General features: G+C 40.6%; 1 protein-coding gene across 7 annotated transcripts in view; it reads left to right on the top strand.

Annotated features, from left to right (window-relative positions):
* The window catches only part of GATAD1 (GATA zinc finger domain containing 1), a 46,891-nt gene that overhangs the window by 3,660 nt on the left and 29,861 nt on the right, over positions 1-13,370 (top strand). For 2 of the 7 annotated variants that reach the window (XR_010126951.1, XR_008503540.1), the window contains exons 4-6: positions 3,445-3,628; positions 6,497-6,534; positions 10,245-10,336. Coding sequence is in view for 2 of the 7 variants with exons in the window: in XM_054493867.2 (XP_054349842.1) it covers positions 3,445-3,628; positions 5,314-5,504 (375 nt within the window). In the remaining 5 variants the exon portion in view is untranslated. Of the gene's footprint in view, positions 1-3,444; positions 3,629-5,313; positions 7,779-10,244; positions 10,337-11,881; positions 11,955-13,370 lie in introns of those variants that run through there. The other 5 variants (XR_010126950.1, XR_008503539.1, XR_010126949.1 and 2 more) reach the window with 5 other exon arrangements.

The following is a 13,370-nucleotide window of genomic DNA, read 5'->3' as shown; positions in this document are numbered from 1 at the left end:
TGATGGCATTGAAGAATGAGAAGGACAGAGACAGGATTTGGACTAGTAGAGGTTGTCGACTGTGGTGTCAAATGGGTAGAGTAGGCCCAGAGATTCTAAAATGCCTTTAAGTGGAGTTGAGCTGAGTAAGGGCAGTAGTGAGGATTAACACCTACTAGAAATCCATAGTGAGAGGAATTCCAAGATGTTTTGATAAAAGAATGAGGAGGTCAGGTTTCCTAGGTCCAAAGTCCATGGACATCTGATACCTCAATGAGAGAAGTGACAGATGTTGTGTTTAAACCAGAAGTCTTAGGAAAGGAATTAGAACATAGACTCCCAAGGCTTGGCAGGCCTGGCACAGCACAGGCAGCAATCATTGAAGGCTGTTTGGTGTTTTGGGATCTGAACTGTCATTTAGTGGACAGTGGTATGAGTTAGTGCTTTATACTTGACCCAGGTGGACTGAGAAACTCAAGTGATTATGCCCTTAAGTATACTTTTTTTAAGCCCACAATCTATATAGTCGAAGTCTGTTCCTCCCCACAGGGGTACACTGGCATTCCTCAGCAGGGCTGGGAAAAACCAACAACAACAAAAAGTCTGTACAAAGGCAAACATCTCTCTTATTTTTCCAACATTTAATACATTGTTAATAAAATATCTAAAGTTTAGCAAACAGTCGCTATGTATCAGTGGCTGAGCATTTTGCATGCTTTATTTCATTCAGTTCACTCTATGAGGTGGATACTACTATCCCCATTTTCTAGATGAGAACATTGAGGCACAGTGAGGTTAATTAACTTGTCCAAGATCACATAGCCAACAAGTCATGGAGGGAGGCAGTCTCATGCCAGAGCTTAAGCCTAGAGCATAGTTCCTGGCTCTACAGCTTTAGCAAGTGACTGGCTATGTGATGAGGACCAATCTCTCTAATGTCTCATCTGTAAAATAGGAATTGTAAATGGTTACTACCTCAGTGGGTCAAATGAAATCATATGTGTTAAGCGCTTAGCAGAGTAAGCACTCAATGAATAGTAGGAGTTATCACACATCTTCATATTTGTGCATTACCTTCACAGTTTACAGATTAAGGCCAGAAGCAACTTGTTGAGCTACGGGTTTAGTGTACTAACGATTTCCATGTGTGCCTCCGTGGAAAGGTGTGTGGGACCTGTTATTGTGACTGTCTGTACTTTCGTATTGTTGTCTGCCACCCATGTTTATTAAATGATAAGGACAATAATCCAACAAAGTAGTCAAGTAATGTTGCAAATGCCCAGTATTATAGTGGCTATCACAGCAGTGCCACTGGCAGGCAGCACCATGGTGGCAAGTTCAAGAGGTCACTGCCAGCCACTGAGCTAGAGCCCAGATCAGGCATGCAAGAGGAGCCTGAGTGGGAGCCACTGGGGATCACGGCCAAGAGTGTGACCACCCAAGACCCAGAATGGCTGAGTGGCCTCCCTGGAGCATGGCAGTGGCAGAACAACTCCATGAACTCAGATCTGATGATGCCTAAAATAGTGCTGTTCTCGTGTGGACCCCTTTTCTCCACCAGAAACCTTGAATCCTCTCAGCAAATGAGGAGACTACTCAGATCAGTGACTTAGTCCTGTTTGGTGTTATATATATGTATACCACACAGCACATATTAATAAATACCTACTATGTGCCAGACACTGCCTACCACTGGAATCTTTCACTAAGACATCGTCTTTACTTTGCATTTCTGCCTTCACACTATGAAAGCAGATGTTCTGGATTCATACTCATTCAGCATACATTTGAATATGCTGTGGTATGCATAATAAGCCTATGATAAGCAAGTATTCTCATTTAGAATTTGGGAATATTGATTATACATGTGGACAAAGCAAACCATAAATGCAAACTATTTATATGATAAATAACTTTGGACTAATGGCTGGGAGGAAGGACCAGCTATTGATGGGTTGGAACTAGCAAGTAGCAGACTGTGGCCTGCATAGACCAGACCCATCCATAGTGACCCAGATGAAACAGCCACCCTCAGACACTTGGATAAAGGGTCCACCAGGAAAAAACTCCTGGCCTTACAGTTCAGTTACTGGAAGTATTTCCTCAAAAGTGTTTTTATGGTTGAGGTACACATTCCTACAGCTTTACCTGCTGCCAAGTCCCTGTTTCAAGGGAAGCAGCAATGAATTACACTGTTCCCGTAGTCAAGGACAGTATATCTTACCAAGAACTATACCCACTTAAGGAGGTGCTGGATGTCATAAAGATTTGGATCAACCATTATAGGTGATCAGAGGAGAGATTATTTCCAGCTCAAGACCCAGAGAAGAGGACATAGGATGGATACCAGAGTCATAGGGAAGATTTAACACAGGACATGTACACATTAGTTAGTTGGGTATAAAGTGGAACAGAAATGAATGAGACACAAAGCCTTGAATGCCAGAAATACTAGTAGTCCTGTTGTGGAAGGATATAAAACTCAACTGGGAGTGGAAGAGAAAGGCAGCAGTGAGTCTAGGAGATGTACAGTAGGTTGAGGTAAACATATCCTGAAGACTATAATCCAAAGATTATTTTTGGTTTGAATTTGTTTTGGTTTGAATTCATGGTATCTATTTTCTTTGAGTGGATGGTTGGGGAGGGTGGCATGTAGAATGCATTCTTACCAAATCAGCATGATTTTCTAGACAGTACAGAGAAAGACTGCTGAGCTGATGTAGGAGCTTTGGCTGCAGTCTCTATGGCTTTCAGCAAGCCGTTTAACCTCACTACTGCTTCATGACTGTGGCTAACAAAGTAGGGATAGTACGGAGCACAGAGGATTTTTAGGGCAGTGAAACTATTAATACTTTGTCTTTGTATGATACTGTAATGGTGGGTACAGTCTTTGTATGATACTGTAATGGTGGGTACATGTCATTATAGATTTGCCCAACCCCATAGAATACATAGCACCAAGAGTGAACCCTAATGTGAACTCTGGTCTTTGATGATGCTGTGTCAGTGTAGGTTCATCCGTGTAACAAGTGCACCACTCTAGTGGTGGGAGGGGGTTATTGATAATAGGGGAGGATGTGCATGTGTGGGGGCAGGGAGTATATGGGAAATCTCTCTACTTCTGCTCAATTTTGCTCCAAATCTAAAACCTCTGTAAAAAATAAAGTCTATTTTTTAAAAAGTAGGGATGGTATTACGGCAATATAAAATCAAAATACTTTATGAACAAATGTTTTCTCTAGATGTAAACTGTCATATATGCACCCTCGCATGTGTATGTATAATTTTCACTCAAAAGTGAAACAACTTTAGAATTGGCACCAAACATATAAACACTGATACATTAGACTATCTCGAACACCTTTTACTGACCACTTTGAAAACTTGCTTACCTATTAAGGTTCGCTCATAGCTGTGATGTTCTATTTTTATTTTCAATGTGGGATTATCTTCTCTTTCCCCCAGGGAGTATATTACCAAATTGGTGATGTTGTTTCTGTGATTGATGAACAAGATGGAAAGCCCTACTACGCTCAAATCAGAGGTTTTATCCAGGACCAGTATTGCGAGAAGAGTGCAGCACTGACGTGGCTCATTCCTACCCTCTCTAGCCCCAGAGACCAATTTGATCCCGCCTCCTATATCATAGGTAAGTTTGACAAGTGGCACAGGTTTTTTTTTTTTAACTTAGTTAACTCTCCAATAGTATGTAAAAGAGTGTGTTAGTCAGCTTGGGCTGTCAGAACAAAATATCACAGACTGAGTGGCTTAAACAACAGAAAGTCACTTTCTCACAGTTCTGGAGGCTGAAGTCCAACATCAAGGTGCTGGCAACACGGATTTCTGGGGAGGCTTTTCTTCCTGGCATGTAGATGGCCACCTTCTTGCTGTGTCCTCACATGGCCTTTCATGGAGTGAGAGCTCTTTGGTGTCTCTTTTTATAAGAACACCATTTCTGTCAGATGAGGGCCCCACCCTTATGGTTTCATTTAACCTTAATTGCCTCCCTAAAGGTCTCATCTCCAAGTACCATCACATTGGGGATTAGGGCTTCAACATATAAATTTGGAGGGTGGCGGGGGGGGATGCAATTCAGTCCATAACAAAAAAAGCATGAGTATTATTAAGTACAAAAAAATTAGAGAGCTTTATAGAAAATATGAGGCATTTTATGTAGCTGGAGTGTGAGTGCTATCAGTTATTTTGAGTTAGAGCAATGTGCATCTACTAAGAAGTGATATGGATAAGATTTTTTTAGAGTGACCCAGGGTTAAACTGTACTACAAGAATTTATTGCTCAGGAACTAGGTTATTTAGGTTACTTATTTATACAAACCTATTCAAAAATAATTTAGAAAAGAACTATCCCAGTTATCCCATACTTGCAAATTCTCAGTATGCATGCCTCTGCATGCTACACATGTCATCTTAGGCCTTTATAGTATAAAGGCTGATAGTTGAAATGGCAGCTGCTGTGCTTTTGTTAATTTCAAAGCTGCCAAAACAGTTTTGACATAGACTCACAAGAATTTACTGATTAATACAATTTTAAAAGTTTTCAGATTTTTAAAGTTACTTCAGACTTTTTAATCTTTCTCTAGTGAGCATGCATCATTACTTTTGCAACCTGAGAACAAGCATAAGTGTTCTTTTGGAGAGAACTCCAGGGACAAATAATATACCACTGTTATTCTCACCTATATGTCAAGTTTGATACATTACCAAACAATTCTAGCCTTCTGCTTATAAGTACATGGAATTTTTATTTACCTTATCTATGGATCAGGATCCCAGCAGAGGCAGTGATGTATCAGAATCACCTTCGGGATTCCTCTACTGCCTCCTCTTTCTAATCCCCAGATTCTGATATGCATCCTTGTCCCACAGCAAGGCAGCATGGCATGAGGTCAGAACACCAGTTTTGGAGCCAGACTGTCTGGGTTCACAGCCTGCCATTTACCAGCCGTGTGACTTTGGCAAATTTCTTAAGTCTCTGTTGCCTCGCTTTCCTCATATGTAAAATGAGAATAATAATAGTGCCTACCTCAGAAGGTTGCTGTGAGGAATGAAGGTATTGATATGTGTAAACTTAGAACAGTATGGGTACAAAATAAACATGATGCAAGTCTTCAATCACTGTTTTTGGGAGAATGCCATATTCTTTAAGCCGTTAAAGAAGAAAAAATGAATAATTTCAAAGTAATGCATGTTTCAAGGGCTAATGTCAGGTTGCTCCCAGAGTGGTCTCTCCCAGTGTCTAGAAATTTTAACATCTTATGAAAATGATATATGTGGTCAAAAATGTATTTAACCTTTCCCTTGGCTGCCTTCCAGGGCCAGAGGAAGATCTTCCAAGGAAGATGGAATACTTGGAATTTGTTTGTCATGCACCTTCTGAGTATTTCAAGTCACGGTCATCACCATTTCCCACAGTTCCCACCAGACCAGAGAAGGGCTACATATGGACTCATGTTGGGCCTACTCCTGCAATAACAATTAAGGAAACAGTTGCCAACCATTTGTAGTTCACAAATTAAAACTGGGTTTCCAGGCCTGGTGTGGTAGCTCACGCCTGTAGCCCCAGCTATTGCACCACTGCTCTCCAAGCTGGGCAATGGAGTCAGATTCTCTCTCTTAAAAAACCACAAAAAAACTGGATTTCCAGTTCTCTAATATTCTTAGTACCACAAGATGTGTCATAGGTATCTTTAAATGAAATTCTTAGCTGGAAAAGTGACTAAAAAGTTTTTTTCCTACTACCTAGTAATCATTAGATTGTTTACTACTGGTCACTTAGAAAATTAAAAGGGATAAGGCCAGGTACAGTGGCTTATGCCTGTAATCCCAGCACTTTGGGAGGCCGAGGCAGGCAGATCACCTGAGGTCAGGAAGTGGATCGCCTGAGGTCAGGAGTTCGAGACTAGCCTGGCCAACATGGCGAAACCCCGTCTCTACTAAAAATACAAAAATTAGCCAGGTGTGGTGGCATGTGCCTGTAATCCCAGCTATTTGGGAGGCTGAGGCAGGAGAATCGCCTAAACCCAGGAGGTGGAGGTTGCAGTGAGCCAAGATTGCACCGCTGTGCTCCAGCCTGGGCAACAGAGTGAGACTCTTGTCTCGAAAAAAAAAAAAAAAAAAAACCAAAAAACTCTAGGCACAGTGGCTCACGCCTTTAATCCCAGCACTTTGGGAGGCTGAGGCAGATGGATCGCCTGAGGTTGGGAGTTCGAGACCAGCCTGGCCAGCATGGTGAAACCCTGTCTCTACTAAAAATACAAAAATTAGCCAGGCGTGGTGGCGCACACCTGTAGTCCCGGCTACTCGGGAGGCTGAGGCAAGAGAATTGGTTGAACCCAGGAGGCGGAGGTTGCAGTGAGCAGAGATCGTGCCACTGCACTCCAGCCTGGGTGACAGAGTAAGACTCCGTCTCAAAAAAACAAACAAAAAATTAAAAGGGATAGAATATAATGAAATATATTTTGAACTTAAATTATGTTCTATATGTGTATCTTCCTAGGCAAAAGCTGTAATTTCCAGAGAGACCATTAGGAACAGGTAGTATCTATTTTTCTCCATTATTTATTTCTAGAAACTCATAAAATGGATTGTATTTTTCTATAAGAACAAAATATTAATTAAGGTATAGATGACTGACCAAGGGCTTAATCAAATAAAATGACAGTATCTATCATAAAGCCACACAAGCCTTATGTTCTCATCTCAAAAATGCTGTGACAGCTTTTTGGCTGCTTTAACCATAAGAAAAATGATTGGTGGATGATTTTATTAGCCCAGGCTTTTAAAAACTTTCATCTAGGCCAGGCGCAGTGGCTCACGCCTGTAATCCTGGCACTTTGGGAGGCCTGAGTGGAATCACTTGAGGTCAGGAGTTCAGGACCAGCCTGGCCAACATGATGAAACCCTGTCTCTACTAAATATACAAAAATTAGTTGGGTGTTACGGTGCATGCCTGTAATCCCAGCTATTCGGGAGGCTGAGGCAGGAGAATTGCTTGAAGTCGGGAGGTGGAGATTGCAGTAAGCTGAGATCGTGCCACTGTACTCTAGCCTGGGTGATAGAGCAAGACTCTGTCTCAAAAAAAAAAAAAAAAAAAAGAAAAAACTTTCATTTAATCCTTCTGTAGCAAACAGGCATTCAGAACCATTCCATTGATCTTAATAAAGCTGCTCTTTACTGTTTCTAGTCAAAAATGAGACTTCGATCAAACCATAAGATTTTATACTGCAGATAGTCAGCTTCACCAAAGCCACAGAGGAAACATGTTGAGATCAGGCTTCCTGCTTGATAGTTTCTTGACTACCATTAAAACGAATATTGGGAGGTCATGAAAGTCATTGGTAGGCCATTAGCATTGATATCTTTAAAACATCTACCCTAAACCATCTGCTATGGACCCGTAATAAGAGGCCTGTTGTATATGAAATTGTCTAGAATTCAGGTGCAGGTCTTTGCCAGTTAAGTAAGGGAGCAACACGTAAAATGGGAGAGGAGTGGGGTGTACTCACTTGCCTCCTCTTTTGTCCTGATTTAACCAGCATTTTTCAACCCTGGGAAAATTTGCAGAATCTAAGTTGATTGTAATGATTTTGAGCTGCAGCAGCTTTAACTCTTACCCTTTTTCCACATAGTTATGGTGTTTGAGTTGGAAAGAAACAACTGTAGGTAGCTACACGTACATAATTATCTCTTTATTCACAAAGGGTATAGTGAAATTGATTGTAAATAACTAAGTGCTAATATTCAAAACTTTTGGATTAAAATGTATTTTTCACAGTGTATTTACTTTGGATGTATTTATTTCATTTAAACAATTTAAATGGGGCCCTTTAACCAAAAATGATATTTAAAACCAAAACAGTATAGTACTTAGAATTTGGAGTAGAGGCCGGGCACAGTGGCTCACGCCTGTAATCCCAGCACTTTGGAAGGCTGAGGCAGGCGGATCACCTGAGGTCAGGAGTTCGAGACCAGCCTGGTCAACATCATGAAACCCCGTCTCTACTAAAAATACAAAAATTAGCTGGGCGTGGTGGCATGCGCCTATAATCCCAGCTAGTCTACTCGGGAGGCTGAGGCAGGAGAATCGCTGGAACTCAGGAGGCAGAGACTGCAGTGAGCTGAGATCGTGCCACTGCACTCCAGCCTGGGTGACAGGGCATGACTCCATCTAAAAAAAAAAAAAAAAAAAGATTTTGGAGTAGATTCATTATTAATAAGTAATAGATTTTAGGAAAATCAAAAAATGGCTAATAAAATGAACACAATGTAAAATATTTATTAAAATGTAGACTTTAAAAATCTATAAATTGATCATCTGTTTATAAATTGGCAGATGGTTGTGTACCATCTTTTAAAATAAAGATTGAATTTCACCCAGTGTGATGGTTCCCATTGCTTACATTTCTCCTGCTGAGGCCGGACCTCATATGGCCCTGGTCTGTGTTCCCAGCCTTGTCTCCTCATTACCACTAAAATCTTTCCCCTGTATACCCGCGTAATTTTTCTGGCTCTGAGCCCTTGTTCATACTGTTCTCTCCAATTCTACCTTCCAAAGGCCTTTCTTAACAACTTCAGATTCTTTCTTTGAGACCTTTCCAGATTCCCATGCCTTTTTGGAATCAATCTCTATCCTATTGTCATCACATTTAAGTTTCTACTTCCATCATCCTCACTCCTATCCCTTTGTTCCTGGGATGGCAGGGATGCTGTGTTTTATTTACTCATCTTTGTAACTTCCACATAACCTAACCCAGGTTCTTGCTTATGGGAGATGCTGAGTGTAGGGTCTGAGTTAGATACTGTTAACTAAAATGCTTGTTGATATTTTAGTTATTAATTCATATTAACTTTGGCTGAAACTTTTAAATTGTATTGTGAATAGTCAAGTAAAATTTAGATTGTTACATTCTGGGTTAGTATTAGATTGTTTTTAAGATTGTTTTAAACAAGATGTTTTTAAGATGAGTTTTAAATAGTTCTCTTAACACAAATAAAGCTTAATATGAGTATTTGAAAGAAATTATCCCAAACCATTCCAGTTCCTGGCTGTGAAAGGCTTTTCCAGGCCTTTCACACTTCAGCTGTAAGTAGGTGAAATCAAATGAACAATAGAGGGAAATGTATTTATTTGCTTTATACACATGCATGTGTGTTGTGTCTACATACAAACATTGCATACGCTTAGAAAAAAGTTTCTGTCATGCCCAGAAAAGGGAGTGGCATTTTTGTGGATTTTGTCTGGCTGCCCTGGGCATGTTTGAAGAACTGTGCTGTTTACTTCATACCAGGTGTGTGAGCCATACCTTTGGTAAGAGGGTATACCTCCTACCCCCAAGAAATATAAGCCAGGAGAAGGTCTGTGCCAAAAGAAGGAACCCAAATGACCCACAAGAGGTGGGCCATTAATTATTGGGTCAGATGCACAAATGCACGGTAATTTATTTAAGCACCTTTTAATGGTGACCCACAAGGAAGATTGCTAGTAATAGCGGAAAGGTTCACAATAAATAAGAGAAAAAAGCAGAATGTAGAACTGTATGATAGCAATTCTGCAAACAAGAAGCATCTTTTATAAAAGATGGAAGGAGCCCAGGCACAGTAGCTCATGCCTGTAATCCCAGCACTTTAGGAGGCTGAGGTGGAGGATCACTTGAGCTGCAGTGACCCATGATCGTGCCACCACTCCAGCCTGGGTGATAGAAGTGAGACCTTCTCTCAAGAAAAAAAGACGAAATTCCTCCAGAATTTTAACATGTCAACAGAGGTTTTCTGCAGCTACTTTTTTCGGCTTTATACTTCTCAGTATTTTCCAAATTTTTTCTAACAAGCGGTATTTTCCAAATTTTTTACAATAAGCACAACACACACACACACGTTTGTTTGCATACTGCCCAACTGGTGGTGAACAACCACTGGCTTTTAGTCTATACATATCTAGAATATTTTATAAATAGTAGTTCTTAAACCCTTGAAAGGGAGTGAATGACCAGCTGAGAAAATAAAGTCAGTGATTTCATTATTTTCCTATATTCACATCATGATTCTAGGAAAGAACTTGGGAGTGACTTCCTTCAGCTTCAGCCACTCCTGGGCCAGGCGCATGCTTAGCTCTGTGGTAAAGGTCACCAGCTTCTTCTGCAGGGTGCCTGTGTCATCTGAATTGGAGGTTTGGCGAGGGTAAGAGATTGATGTAGGTTCAAGTTTTTCTTTCCTGTCCTCCACTTGAAATCTGTCTTCCCTTCCAGACTGCCTGCCCTGCTGACTTAAGGCCACAACACCAAACACAGAAGCAACAGCCTTACACAGAGCATTGAGCAAGCTCCCACAGTTGTGTAAGGTAAAGTTTCCTTTATAGATTCCTTATTCTATATCGCTCCTAGTAGTTCTGTTTCTCTGATCAAATTCTGGCTGATAACAGTTGCTGAGACTGTGAAAGAGAAGGCAAGGAACTACTGTTTCTCATTATGAACTGTTTAGAATTATTTGGCCATCTTTTTGCTATGAATATGTAGTACTTTGATACATTTTTTAAATCAAAAAGTAATGAAAGAGATCATATAGGGAAAGATAGATTGGATTATTTTTAAAGTTTATATACTAAATTGAAAAGCAAAGAATAAAACGGGAGAAACAGCTCCCTCATGTGGCTGTTGGCAGGAAGCTTCCGTTCCTCTCTGTGGGCCTCCACAGGTTTGCTCACAGCAAATGATCCGTGACAGAAAGACGCAAGTGCAGTTGCACCCAAGATGGAAGCCACCATCTTTTCTATAACCTAATCTGAAAGAAGGGACATACCAGCACTTCTGCCATATGCTGTTGGGTTACACAGACCAACTCTGGTACAGTGTGAACACAGGACCACACAAGGGTGTGAATTCCAAGGGCAGAGACCACTAGGGACCACCTCAGAGGCACAGAGGGACACCCTATCCAGCTGGTGGCCAATGTAAATTAACATAGCTTTTTAGAATACCAATATGTATCTATAATCTTAAAAATATTAAAAGTACTTCTTGATCCAGTAATTTCATTCTAAGAATCCATGCTAAGAGGATTTAAAATGTGGACCAAAAAATGGGTATAAAAAGAGGTTGTTAATGGTATTTAAAGTTGTGAAAAACCAGAAACAATCTAAAGGTCCAACAATAGGAAAATGAATTTTGATATTTTTCTTATAGAATTTTATGCAGTCATCAGAAATACCATTTACAAATAATTTTTAATAACGCAAAAAAAGTTTATAAAATGTTTAGTGTAAAACCTGGATACAACTACATAATGATTCTGATTTTGTAAAAAAAAAAAACAAAACACACACATATACACATGCATACATATGCATATAAAGAAAACTGGAACAAACAAAATAACAAGCATAGTTGGAATTACAGTCAGTTTAATATTCTTTATGCTTTTAAAAATTTTGAAGTTTATATTACTAGCATCCACTACTTATGTAATCAGGAAAAAAATACAACTTTAAAATAGATATTTAGGCCCAAAGATGGTAATCTAAATGGTGTTACAGGCTGAATGTGTGCCTGATCCCCATGCCCCAAGTTCATATGTTAAAGCCCTGGCCCCCAAGGCAATGGTATTAGGGGAGTAGGGCCTTTGAGAGGTAATCAGATTTTGACGAGGTCATGAGGGTGGAGCCCCCATAGTGGAATTAGTGTCCTTTTAGGAAGAGGAGAACAGACCAAAGCCTTCCTTTCTCTCCTCACTATGTAAGAAGACAGCCAGAAGGTGGCCACAGCCAGGAAGAGAGCTCTCACCAGAACCCAAATCTGCTAGCACCTTGGTCTTGGGTTCTCAGCATCCAGAACTGTGAGAAATGAATATGTGTTGTTTAAACCACTCAGGCTACGGTATTTTGTTACAGCAGCCCGAGCTGACAGAGATAGATAGAAACAACACAAGGACCCATCAGCAGACGAATGGATGATCAAAACATGGTGAGGTCGTGCAGTGGGATATTATTCAGCCATAGAAGGAATGAAATTCTGATACATGCTATAATGATGAACCTTGAAAACATGTTAATGGAAATAAGCCAAACTTAAAAGGACAAATATTGTATAATTCCACTTATAAGAGTTAGTTACCTAGAATAGGCAAATTATGTCATAGAGACAGAACATTAGAGGTTACCATGGTTGGGGGAAGAGGGGTATTGTGGATACAAATTTTCGGTTTGGAGTGATTTTGAAAAAATTCTGGAAATGGGTAGTGACAGTAGTCAACATGATGAATGTACTTAATGACACTAAATTGTACACTTAAAAATGGTTAATACCGGGCTGGCGCAGTGGCTCATGCCTGTGATCCCAGAACTTTGGGAGGCCAAGGCAGGCAGATCATGAGGTCAGGAGATTGAGACCATTCTGGCTAACATGGTGAAACCCCGTCTCTACTAAAAAATACAAAAAAAAAAAAAAAAATTAGCCGGGCATGGTGGCGGGCGCCTGTGGTCCCAGCTACTCAGGAGGCTGAGGCAGGAGAATGGTGTGACCCGGGAGGCAGAGCTTGCAGTGAGCTGAGATCGCGCCACTGCACTCCAGCCTGGGCAACAGAGCCAGATTCTGTCTCAAAAAAAAAAAAAAAAAAAAAAAAAAGGTTGATGCCTGGGTGCGGTGGCTCATGCCTGTAATCCCAGCACTTTGGGAGGCCAAGGCAGGCAGATAAGTTGAGGTCAGGAGTTAAGGACCAGCCTGGCCAACATGGCGAAACGCCATCTCTATTAAAAATACAAAAATTAGTCAAGTGTGGTGGTAGGTGCCTGTACTCCCAGCTGCTGGGAGGATGAGGCCTAGGAATTGCTTGAACCCAGGAGGCAGAAGTTGCAGTGAGTTGAGATTGCGCCACTGCACTCCAGCCTGGGTGACAGAGCGAGACTTCATCTCAAAAAAAAGGTTAAAATTGTAAGTTTTGTTAGGCATATTTTACCATAATATTTTAAAAAGAGATATATAGGAGATAAAAGTCAACAGAATTTAATAACCAGTTGTAAATAGAGACTGAGTGAGGAGGATGAATTAAGGAAGGTGTTGAGTACAACTTTGTGGTAGGTGAAAAAATCTTTAAAAATACGTGGGCAAAGATCCTACTTGATTCTTATAATTTAAAAATCTCCCAGTTAGTAAACAAGGCTAGGTGGAGATATGCAGGTGATGTGAGGTGTTTGTTCTGTTTTGTAATGTGAGGACTGTGAGCCATCTCCTGGACTTGAATATCCATTAGATAATTGAAAATACGGATTTGAGAACTCAGGAGACATGCAATGCAGTAACAAAACTGCACCCAGTTGATTTCTGTCTCCTAATTTAATGCTTTTATGGGACGAACTGTGAGGCAGGTGGGCAAGATGGGCA

The sequence above is a fragment of the Pongo pygmaeus genome, chromosome 6, assembly GCF_028885625.2.
Source record: "Pongo pygmaeus isolate AG05252 chromosome 6, NHGRI_mPonPyg2-v2.0_pri, whole genome shotgun sequence".
Taxonomy (NCBI): domain Eukaryota; kingdom Metazoa; phylum Chordata; class Mammalia; order Primates; family Hominidae; genus Pongo; species Pongo pygmaeus.
Note: the sequence above shows the minus strand (reverse complement) of the source record. Positions and strands in the feature narration are given on the sequence as shown.